At 37.3% G+C, this 11,773-nt stretch overlaps 2 protein-coding genes across 4 annotated transcripts; one reads left to right on the plus strand and one right to left on the minus strand.

The window, feature by feature from the left end:
• Positions 1-1,475: 1,475 nt before the first annotated feature.
• LOC100251542 (protein MALE DISCOVERER 2) lies at positions 1,476-10,197 on the plus strand. Of its 3 annotated transcripts, none has more exons than XM_010657230.3 (15): positions 1,476-1,836; positions 2,005-2,470; positions 2,578-2,710; positions 2,969-3,040; positions 4,435-4,578; positions 4,664-4,807; positions 6,291-6,386; positions 6,495-6,556; positions 6,646-7,137; positions 7,781-7,971; positions 8,062-8,194; positions 8,294-8,448; positions 8,561-8,752; positions 8,894-9,177; positions 9,866-10,197. In XM_010657230.3, the coding sequence occupies exons 2-14, from the start codon at positions 2,371-2,373 to the stop codon at positions 9,152-9,154; spliced, it is 2,175 nt and encodes a 724-aa protein (XP_010655532.1). In that variant the 5' UTR covers positions 1,476-1,836; positions 2,005-2,370; the 3' UTR covers positions 9,155-9,177; positions 9,866-10,197. The 3 variants fall into 3 exon arrangements, with proteins under 3 accessions (XP_010655532.1, XP_010655533.1, XP_002266057.1); XM_010657231.3 differs by lacking the exon at positions 9,866-10,197 and adding an exon at positions 9,738-9,845; XM_002266021.4 differs by lacking the exon at positions 9,866-10,197 and having other exon boundaries at positions 8,894-9,515.
• Positions 10,198-10,247: 50 nt separating this feature from the next.
• On the minus strand, positions 10,248-11,529 carry LOC100256671 (protein DOG1-like 4). The gene has a single exon (XM_002265980.5). It carries the CDS (start codon positions 11,208-11,210, stop codon positions 10,473-10,475), a length of 738 nt encoding a protein of 245 aa, XP_002266016.2. The 5' UTR covers positions 11,211-11,529; the 3' UTR covers positions 10,248-10,472.
• Between the last annotated feature and the right edge of the window lie 244 nt (positions 11,530-11,773).

The following is an 11,773-nucleotide window of genomic DNA, read 5'->3' on the forward strand; positions in this document are numbered from 1 at the left end:
GATCGTCCATGGATAGGGAACCAGGCTAGAGGCCCTTGGATAGCATTCCTGGCTTCATTGGTCACGCAAGAGTTCCACCAGCCTTCAAACTGGTACATAAATGTACAAATTATATATGCTTTTTGAAAACAAAAATCATTCCCTAATCTTTTGTAAAATAGAAGACTCTTTAGAACATAAAAATATTTTTAACACATTTTCTATATTTTAAAAAATAATTTTTATATGTATTATTTTATTTTTAATTATTATTTATATTTGTATAATTATTTTTTAAAAATAAATTCTCAACAAACAAATAAAAATAACTAGAAGTGATTAAAAGATGTTTTTTAAAAAATATATTTTTTAAAAAAATTAACAAAATTTTTTCCTATTTTTTTAGTTATCCAATATGTTTTCTTATTTTTCTAGGAAAAAAAATTATTTTTAAAAACAACTTTTATATGGGAGTCAATTTGAGATTTTGTTTTTTTTAATCACATATAATCTAAAATATAAAAATTATAATCTCAAAAATATCTCTTTATTTATAGAAAAAAAATAATATTAATTAAGAATGACAATGAGACGAGTTTTTTCAAGTATCCATCTCATCTTACCCCTAATGGATGAGTTTAAAATTTAAATAAATGAGTTATTATCTTATCTCATTCCACTCCACCTCGATTATATATAAAATTAATTTTTAAAATTAAATTAAATTAATTTTTATTTTTTTTTATTTTTAATATATAAGTGATAATGATAATAATAATAATAATAAAATACATTTCAACAAAATAAGTTATAAAAATTATAATTATTTAATTATTTATAAAATATATTTACTTTAATATAATTTAAAAAATAAAAAATTTTAAAAAATAAAAATTGAATAGAACATGATAAAGTGGGTATAAAAAATTTTAATATCCATTTCTCCCTTTTTAATTTTTTTAATAGGATGTGGATAAAAATTATTTTAAATAAACGGATAGGAATGGGATAAGAGTAACCAGTCTTGAACCTGCCTCGAGGTGGCGTAGAATAATAATATTCTATGATATATTGATCAAGTGTATAAAATGTCAATTTCAATTATTTTAAAAGAAAAACATTTCAACTATTTTAAATATTTTTTTAGATTGGATTTAAAAAATGAAAGAAAAAAGAGAGGGAAGGGAAAGGGTGAGAGGGAGGCACGCCAAGAGAGGGAGAGGTGGGACCTGGTCAACGGGGAGAGAAAAAAAAGGAAAGCGCGTCCGACTACACCGGATGTGGGCGCCATCACCACCACCATTCCAAAACGCGGGAAATTTACCACCCGCCGCCGATGACAGTTAACCCGTTAAGCCTACCGCCATTCATACCTGCACTATGGACCCACATTCCCAAAACTGACATCCCAGAACGGACAAAAGTATTTTAAAAAAAAATTAAATTTAAAAAAAGAAAAGAAGAAAAAAAGGAAAACACAGGACACAGGCTGTGGGGGTGGTGGGGGGCTACAGAGAGGGAGAGGAGAGAGAAAGAAGAACGTAAAAAATAGAAAAAAAAAATTTGGAGAGAGAAGCAGAGAAACCCCTGAGAACTGAAAGAAGATGGTGGAAGAGAGGGTCTTCTGAGATCATTCGAGAAAAGGGCAGTAAGAAAAAAAATTAATTATGTTGTATTAGATTTTTTTTCTTTGCTGCCTTCTTCAAGTCTCACCTCCCACCAATCAACCCCACCCTCCTTTGAAAAAGAAAACCAATTTCAACTCCATTCAGACCCTGAAATTCTTAAGGATATTACCATTCAGTTACAGCACCAAGGAAAGTTATTCTTTTGCAACCTTTTGCTCCTTTCTTTATGGTAAATTTACTCTCTCTCTCTCTGTTACATTGCATTCCTTTTTGCTTTTCCTTTTGCTTTTACTCTCTGTTTGCTTGTTCATGAGGGTATTCTTATTCTCTTGTGTTGTGAAATGCTATTGGTATCATTTCATATTGTTGACTTCTTGTAATGTTTGTATAATTTCAGCTGTAATCGAGTTGTGGAGATTTTGTTGGGACATTTTCTGGAGAGAATGGTTATGCAATTGTTGATGAGAAGGGTGTTCTAGAAGTCAATTTTAATTATGAAGAGGAGGGAATCAGATATGATCATTATCCGCAAAAGCCCAGATGAATTCGCATTTGTTTGTAGTATAGTTTTCACCTGGAACTGAATTTTTTGAACGTATATCTCTGCAAGTTCTTTTTTAATAATTGGGACGTTGTTGTTTTTCAATACTTCCAAACTGGTTAGAGGTGTTTTGTATAAAAATCTGGCGATTTTGTATAGAGTCCTGGCTTTTGGCAGCAATTGTCACTACCTCCACCCCTTCCGCATTTGGTTCATCAAGCAATGGGGGGTAGATGGAACGCTTTTGGATTCCAGTTCTTAATATTTTCAGTTCTGATCATCTTTTTGGGAATTCAAAGGTGTTGGTCGCTTAATTCTGAAGGTGATTCTCTCCCCAAATTTATATATTTTTAAATTCCTAGATTGGTATTGAATAAAATGGTTGAATAGGGTTCTTTGTTTTTGATTGCAATTGGAGTGGGAATGCAGGATTGGCTTTGCTGGAATTCCGGGCAGGAGTGGACTCTGATCCATATGGCGCCTTTTCCAATTGGAATTCCAGTGACAGTGATGGTTGCATGTGGTTGGGTGTTCACTGTTATGACAGTAAAGTGCAAACACTGTAAGTCCCTCTTCTGTTTCTCAATAATTTTTGGTCAAATATCCATTCCAAAAGTTTTCTTAAATAGGAATTACCAAATTATCGTGTTTGGTGTTCATATGGTGGGAAAAATGGTTTGAATTCTTTTCTTTCTTTCTTTCTTTCTTTCTTTTTTTTCGTTAAGATTCATTAGGTAAAGTGAACTGAGCTTGATATTGGAAAATTGTGTAGCACACGAATTGAAGGTTCTGATGTATACCTGTTTACTTCTACTTGTAGGGATTTGAATGGGCTTTCTTTGGAAGGAATACTGGCTCCTGGGCTTGGGAAACTTAGTCACTTAAGATCCCTGTAAGGATTAATAATATTGCAGAAGCTTTATGCTTAAAATTTTGGTTTTTCTGTCGCAGTGGAGTTCTTGATTTATCTGAGTATCATTTCCAAATAGCTGTAGCCTGGCTTGTCACGATGCTGATACAACTACTACCCCTCCTCCCAATGGGCATAGGAATTATGTCATGTACAAAACTTAATAGCATACCACTTAGGCATTATCATTATTTTCATCATTGCTCTCTTAATCAGCAATACATTATTATTATTATTATTATTTTATTTTGGTTCTTTCTGCTGTTCTTTTACTTTCAATCGTCTACTTCCACATACTTACGCCAATAGACTGAACACCGTGAACAGCTTACTGCAGTATGCTGGTGTGGATTTTGCTCTGTAAAATGTGCCTTAGATGTCCAGATTAAAGGTGTGTCTTGCTGCATGTTATTAATATCACCTTCTTGTTAACCCAAAAATAAAAGACCTCATGAGACGAACATTAGGGGCAGTGATACTAAGGCATTAGAGTGAGTCCATTTGGCCATAGTAGGGCTGTGAAATTAAGGTACCAAACTTGATGGGAGAAATCTACACTGGTCAACCATCAGGATATTTTCCTAAAGATGTGATGGGAGATACTCTTATGGTCCCTTGGGAAGTCTCCCATCCAATTTATGTGTGTGCTCCATTCATGGCTTGCTCCCATCACCAATTTCTTTCTTCATCAGCATTCCCAACATTATAGTTCTGATTCCCATTTCCTTGGGCATGGGGGATTAAGAGAATCAGAAAGCAAAGAAACAATTTACCTGTTCTAATGACAGACAAGGAAAGAGAAATGGGTGGTGATAGTGAGCCACGATTTGCACACCCTCGTGAATTGGATGAAAGATTCACAGGAAGATGTGAGAGCATCAGAATCATCACATATTGGGGAAAACATCCCAATAGTTCCCCAATGTAGATTTCTCTTATCAAGTGATATATAAAAGTGCCCCGTGGATAGCTGATTACTTCATTCTTCCCTTGCACTCTTTGACGTTGCATTTCTTCTTCTTCTTGGATGAGGTTGGTTTCACTACCACCTACCACTGTCAATCATTTTGTTGTGACATTTTTTATTTTGGGGAATTTCATCGTTTTTTTAGTGAAACAAAATATTAGGTTAGAACTTTCAAACTTAAATTGTAACACATCTATATATTTCTTTGTTGTCATCATCCATCTAAACTATATATATATAGATATGATATGCATCATTTTGAATATTAAATATATCCTTCTAGGGCCTTAGGTGCTAATTATTAACATTGTATATGCTCAATATCTGAACCCTATGGATTTTCTATTTCAATTCTTAACCTCATGGATTTTTTTTTGGTTCTGGTTCTCTTCTCCATTTGCATTTACAGTGTACTCCACAAGAACAATTTCTCTGGTACCATTCCTAAAGAGATTGGAGGACTTATAAGGTTGGAGCTATTGGACCTGAGGGATAATAACTTGAGTGGAGTAATTCCAGAAGAAATAGGCTCAATGCCTTCACTGAAACGCTTGTAAGCGCATCTTTATTGATAAAATCAAATTGATGCTTGACTCTTCAACTTCCATTAGCCCGACTAAATCCTATTTATGATCCAGATTGCTTTGTGACAATAAATTTGAAGGAAGCATTCCTATGGATGCTGGGAAGCTCAATTTGCTCTCTGAATTGCAATTTGATGAAAACCTTACATCTCCTGTTGCCAGTGGAACTGGTTTTGCAAATAGAAAATTTGGACACTGGTAAGTAACGACTTAAGATTTTTGAATCTGTTTTGGTAAAAGGTACTTTCTGCCTTTTGTACAGCCCCTGCCCAATACATAGATTGTGAATTTTGCAAAAGGATTAGAACTGCACTCAATTGTTCATCTGTTCACTTAGATATGCCATAGAACTTGATACTTGCTGAAGATACTCTGCAATATATCATGTTTAAATATCTCTTCTTTACCATAAACAAGTGAAGTTTTGTCATGTGTGGCATGCAGATACCTGCTTTAATTATTGCTTAGTTGCTGTAGTATGCTATTGCTGTGATAGACATATCTCATTCAGCTTGTTTCTGTTTACCGAGGGTGTGTTATACACTAGTTATCCAACTCTATCGGAGAAGCAAAGTCAAAACATGTGGTTTTAAATTTATATTGGGTTATGAGGTGAATCATTATGCTCCAGGTTGAAAGAGGTCGGGTTAAAGAACTTTTTTGATCGAAGTTCTCATAAACAGGATTTTCTCCTCTCCTATATGCATGTAGGCACACTACCAAACCATCAAACTTGCATTGTGTGTTGTTTGCTCCATTGGTTTACTGTTTTTTAATACTGTGTGTGTGTGTGTGTGTGTTTTGTTAAGAAGTTATGTGAAAGTATGTCCTGTGAATGCTCTTTATTCTTTGATCAAGTATGCCAATGCATCTTCAGAAGAAAGTAAAACCTCTGATGATCACATGGGTAGATTCAAACAATTGGTTTGGATTTTAAGAATATATTCTATGCAAGGTGTAATAATCAATTCAATCATTCTAATCCAAAGCGAATATGTAAACCTGCAAGACGACTGAGTGTGTTCTTGTGTCTGTTGTTTCTGCGGAACCTTTTTTCATGTTACATGTCAGTTCCATCTACTCATTTCATTAAATCTCCCATGTCACTTGTGAGTTCCATCCACTCATTTTGTTAACCTGTGCCTTTTTCTTTGCCTATCAAAATATGGTAGTATGGCATTCTGCTGCTGGCTAGAACTAAAGCATGCAAGAAAAGATGAACCTGTCTGATAAATTTGTTCCTCCCTCTGGAAAGTGAGAATCCTCCTATACAATTGGCTTTTGAGCTACACCACTTGCACAACATACTGTAGTAGACCTACCTGAATCAAGATTCTGTGAGTCATATGCATAACCTCAGAATGTGGCAGAATGTGCAGAATGATGGACTAAAGACATGCTCACATGTATGATGTCAGTGGTTGCAAGTCATAATATGATTTCTGGCCTGTATTCTAACATGTTTTGGTTGTGCTATAACGATTGTCCTTAATTTGTGCATACTGCAAAATAGTTTGGAAGATCAATAGCATTTCCTAATCATATAATTTCTTTTAACTGATAACATAGCATTTCCATTCTTTTTTCAGTTTTACTGGTCAACTAAACATATCTCTAGTTGCTTCAAAGAGAAAAATGTTCTTTATGAATTTCTCTGATCTTTTAATGTATTTTTGGGCAGCGTCTGGCAGAGCAGTTTGAAACAACTGAGTAAGGAAGATTCCTTCATAATCCCGATTAAAGGAAGACTTAAACGCTACGTCAATGTCTTGGCACAGTATGGAATTGACATATTTCTTGTACCCTCCTAATTTTCCTTTTACTTGAATTATCAACATTCTCTTGTTATGTCCTATTTATGGAAACCGTTTACTGTTCTTTTAAGGTTAAAGTTTGGAAAGGACTCTTCACATGGTCAAGGAGATAATTGCTGTGATACACAACCTAGTGAGTAGAACCAGTTTCCAGAATCTTAGTCCATTGAACATCTATGTTTATACTTCTGAGAGAAAAATGATACTGATTCTTGCATTCAGGGGTTCCATCTGAGCTCCACATGGTCCAAGATGTAGAGGATCTAGGTAATTTTGTGAGACGTAGGCTGCTCCAGCAGTCCAGTAACCTTGCAGCTATAGCTGCCAGCGGTGGTTCACCCCTTCAACTGATCATTACTCCCTTTACACGGAGCAGCGGGGCTTTCCCAGCTGTAGCAAATGAAAAGAAGAAACAATCTCATACACCTGCCCCCCAGCCTTCACCTGCTGATTCTTCATCGAAACAAACTAACAGCACGGAGAATTCTCATGACCAAGCTTCCCACTTCAGTCCTGGAAATTCCACCAATCAAAAAACTTCAGTTGATGGTAGTTCTGGGAATATATGGAAGTATGTTTTCGTGGTTCCAGGTGTGGCACTCTTACTCATTGTTGCTGCAGTCATGCTCTGCATGTGCCGAAGCAGAGGAGTGACAACAATAGGTCCTTGGACGACTGGACTCAGTGGACAGTTGCAGAAAGCATTTGTTACAGGTGATTTCGCTATAACACATAAAACTGCTCTATTGTGCATTGCTATGAATTGCACATCTATCTGGCTGGTTGCATTGTCAACTACCATCATGGTGTTGACTTTTCTCTGGCTGTTTCATGATTTGTGTGAACCAGAAGAAAACAGAATGTTGTATTTGACTACAAGAACCAGATGAGTTTGACCTAGGCTTTTATCCCCACGATTAAAATTTAAAGGATAATTAGGCATGTTATCCTCTTCAATAGAAACAAAATGGTTCTTTTGTCATTTTAAAAGACATTTGAAATTAGGATCTCCACTGTAAACAGTATACAAAAAATGACTGCTCTATCGCAAATGATACTAAACAAGTGTAAGCATCATTCGAGGACAACCTAAAATTGATTAAATAAAGCTGTGTGACGTCAATGGTCTAGTCCTTGATAGTTGATTCTTTTACCTTCAATTTCTATTTAGTGCTGTTTTGTTCAAACTTTTTGAATATCAGCTGATATCACCTAGTCATCCCCCATTCCTCATTTGCTGGACCTAAATTATCTCACCTCCTTCACTGTTGTGATAAATGATCCAGGCTTGAGAATATTAGTATAATTCCTTTAGACCCAATATGGGAAATGAACCATGTGTTTATTTGAAATGAAGGAGTGCCGAAGCTGAATCGAACAGAGCTGGAAACTGCATGCGAGGATTTCAGCAATATTATCAACACTCTGGATGATTGCACTGTGTACAAGGGCACACTGTCAAGTGGAGTAGAGATTGCTGTTGCATCAACTGGAATTTCTTCTTCCAAGGACTGGTCAAAACGCTCAGAAATGGCCTTCCGGAAAAAGGTTTGTTTTCTGGAAGTATTAGTTCAACATTTTTCATGCCATCAACAGTTTCGAAGTATTCAGATTTTTGCTGTCTTGGGTGTGGTGTAGATTGATACACTATCACGGGTGAACCACAAGAACTTTGTCAATCTTCTTGGCTACTGTGAGGAGGATGACATTTTCGTAAGAATGATGGTGTTTGAGTATGCTCCAAATGGAAGCCTCTTTGAGCATCTTCACGGTAATATTTCTATTTATGTGTAGCCTCGATAGTGAAGATTTTGGGAAAGATAATTTGAATATTTGAGGAGTAACATTTTTCCCCTTTCCATGTTTTCAGTTAAGGAAGTGGAACATCTTGATTGGAATGCTAGAACAAGGATAATTATGGGAACTGCTTACTGTCTTCAATACATGCACGAGCTTAATCCGCCTGTAGCACATTCCAATCTGACTTCAGCTGCAATCTATTTGACCGATGATTATGCTGCTAAAGTACATCACCTACACCACATCCCATAATTTAATTTTGTTCTTTGTGCAACATACTTCTAGTTCTCTCTTCTTTTCCCCCTCTTAAAAATATTAGTTTACTGTGGTTTCACAGATTGCAGAGATCAATATTTGGGCAGACCTTTCATCTAAATCAAAGATCTCAGGCAATGAGGAATCTGAGCATTCTGAATTGCCACCACTTGCTGATCCAGAATCAAATGTCTACTGTTTTGGAATACTGTTGCTGGAAACTATTTCTGGGAAGCTCCCTTACTCTGAAGAACAAGGGCCTCTTGTGAACTGGGTATGCTTCAAAAGAGATCTATTGATCTAAAAAACACCTGTTATATCAATTTCTTTAGATTTTCTCCTTCAAATTTTGGCTGAATTAGTGTTGTAATATTTTCCTATGTATTTTTTAATAAATCTGTTACAAACTTCTCAGGCTGCCGAACACTTAAATGACAAAAGAAGCATCAGCTACCTTATTGACCCAACCCTGAAGTCCTTCAAAAACAACGAGCTTGACATCATCTGCGAAGTAATCCAGGATTGCATCCAACCCAATCCAAGGCAGAGGCCGACAATGAGGGAAGTCACTTCAAAACTGAGGGAAGTGATTCCTATTTCACCTGACTCAGCAACACCAAGACTTTCTCCCCTCTGGTGGGCTGAACTTGAGATCCTATCTGTGGAAGCAACCTAATTTCTGTCTGACTCTTCTGGGTTGTAAGTCCAGTTTCTCTCACTTTGTATCAATGTGCAAAAAAGAATAGGTTTTAATCTGTGTTCCCAGTGTAACTACTACCAATCCTTTGTTATTCAAATCTGTTTTTGTCCCTTCCCTCTTTTACATGTTGGCAATGATTTCTTCTATTTGATTATTTTCCTGTTATTTCTTAGCATTCCTTTGCAATAAAATGTCTGGTACACATTAAGTTTCACTAGACGGGTGCTTGCTCCCAATTTATACCTGATATATGTATTGTTTTGAACATGGTTTGGCATGTAAAGAAAGGGAAAGCATAGCACTGGGATCTGAGTCCCAAAATACTTTGGTTTGTAAACATTAATGCTAGGTTTGACATATACTTCTCTTTTCTTTTTTTTTTTCCTAATACAAAAGGCTATATTTTTTTTATCTACTCTTGGTAATTTGTTCTTTAATTTCTTATTGCTTGCACCCTGTTTGGCCTTTCAACTTTGGACTGTTTCTCCTCTAGTTCAGTTATTTACTTTCATTATATACAAAATATTTATGACACTTGTTTGGAAATATGATATCACAGCTTTTCTAGATGAGAGCTTTGAAGAAAGTTTGAAAAGCTCAAGATGAGTGTACCATCATAGTAGCTTCATGACCCTGTTACAAAGATCAGACAAATTTCATCAAACTGAAAATTAAAGTGATCTACAGGAAACCTGGTCGTCAATGGAAGCAGAACAAAACGTTTGTGCTTATAAGATGAAGATATTGCAGGAGTGAACACAGCTGCTGAAGTCAGCTGGCCAGCAATCGCCAGTGTGGTGTCAGTGGTCAATTTCGATGAGCTTGGTTTAATAACTCACAATCCGGAGAAGGGGGAGAAAAAAAAAACAAGAAAAGAAAATGGAAGATGAAGTTGTGAATATATAATAAAAAACGAAAGTTCCAACAGTCTTTTTGGTGTCGGTTCCTCTCCTCTTCTTTAGTATTTTTTCTGGTTGTTGAGAAAGAGAGAACTTTTCATTCAACTGCTTTTCCTTGATTGTCACAAGTTCAAGTCCCAATGGAACAAAAATTTACCTATTAAGAAAAATTTTCGCAGAAAAGCAAAAGGCATTCATTCATTGTTTGGGTGGAGATTACTGATCTATAATAACATTAACAAAGAGACATCTGGTAGGAGGGTCTGTTTCAATAACTACTGAATTTAACAGCGTCCAGTGTATTTCTTCCGTGCCAAACGCTGAAATGAACAAAGATTACTGAAAACAGACTTCCTAGTGAAACTGGAAACTGGAGAAATAAGAGTAGGTAGTTCCTACATCTCATGGGGACCAGCTCTCTTTATTCCCCATTTTCTGAGATTAACATGAAACATCAAAGTTGCAGCCAAGAAGTCGACACACTGTAAAGGGCTTAACACTTCCAAAATCCCTTTCAGTGTCTTGAGCCTCGCACAGTCTGCGGCTTTCATAACTCGCTCCAACCCGGATAACAACCCCTTCAATGCCACCTCCACCAGCCCATTCTCCTCACTCGCCAGTCCACCATTGCTGACTCGGCTAGCCGCTCGAGCCAGCTCAACCATCTTCCGATCAGCCAAGGCCACCTGTTGCCTCTCCATCTCCCTCTCCACCTTCTCCTCTTCCAGCCTTATTCTCACTCTCAGCTCCTCCACTTTCTTCATCTGCTCCTCCGACATCTCCGCCAGGCTCTCCCCAGGGACCCCTGTTTGCCTCAGTGATTCAATCAGACGAAAAGCTGTGGACGGCTTCCAACCCGTTACCCAGAGGTAAGCATTCTCTAAAGGACTCAGCCATACTGGCGAAAAGAAGGCCAGAACATCCTCGTGCGCTGCAGCCCACTTCGCGTTGTAGTATTCTTTGAGGTGGGTTGTAACTCTGGACACCAGTGCTTCTCTCTCTGTGCGATGAGGAATCTCCCTGGACACTTTGAGAAGTCGTTGAAGATTTTCTTCTAGCTGACACATCCACTTCTCATAAAACTCGATGAACCTCTCCTCAACTGGGGATTTCATCTTTTCTTCTGCTTTCATTTTATGTTTGTGAAGAAGTTAAGTTGACCATAAAGAAAAAGGGTTTGTTTTAGAGTCAATGAAGAACAGGGGTGAGTGACCAGCTGGAGAGTTGCGAGTTAAAGGAACTGCGTGGCTTTTGCATGGGTTCCGCGCAGCAATTAGCTACTGGCGTGTTTGAAGAGGTGGTAAATGGTTTATATGCTTGGGGAAAGAGAGAGAGTCTCGGCCGTTTCTTCTCTGGCTTTTTAACCTCTGACACGGTTGAAGAGCCACGAACCCACTACCTGGCGTTACATTTTGTATGTTGATGCAGACGTGTTAGAAGCTGGAGCAATCTGCAATCCACGTGGAGAGTGCCTAAGCTATTCCTTTTCCTTAAGATCCACCTGGGTTTCTCCCGTATGTCTCCACTCCACTCTACCCATGCATTCATTTCACTCCGCACTAAATGTTGCCACCACATGGTGCCAACCGAATCAGCCTGCCGTCCAGCTAACCGTATCCCACAAATTTGTTTAACGACTAGCAAGCACACTGGAAGACAGCCGATAACTTAGGCACGTACTTGGATCGTGTTGGTA

This window comes from Vitis vinifera, chromosome 10, assembly GCF_030704535.1.
Source record: "Vitis vinifera cultivar Pinot Noir 40024 chromosome 10, ASM3070453v1".
In the NCBI taxonomy this organism is placed as follows: domain Eukaryota; kingdom Viridiplantae; phylum Streptophyta; class Magnoliopsida; order Vitales; family Vitaceae; genus Vitis; species Vitis vinifera.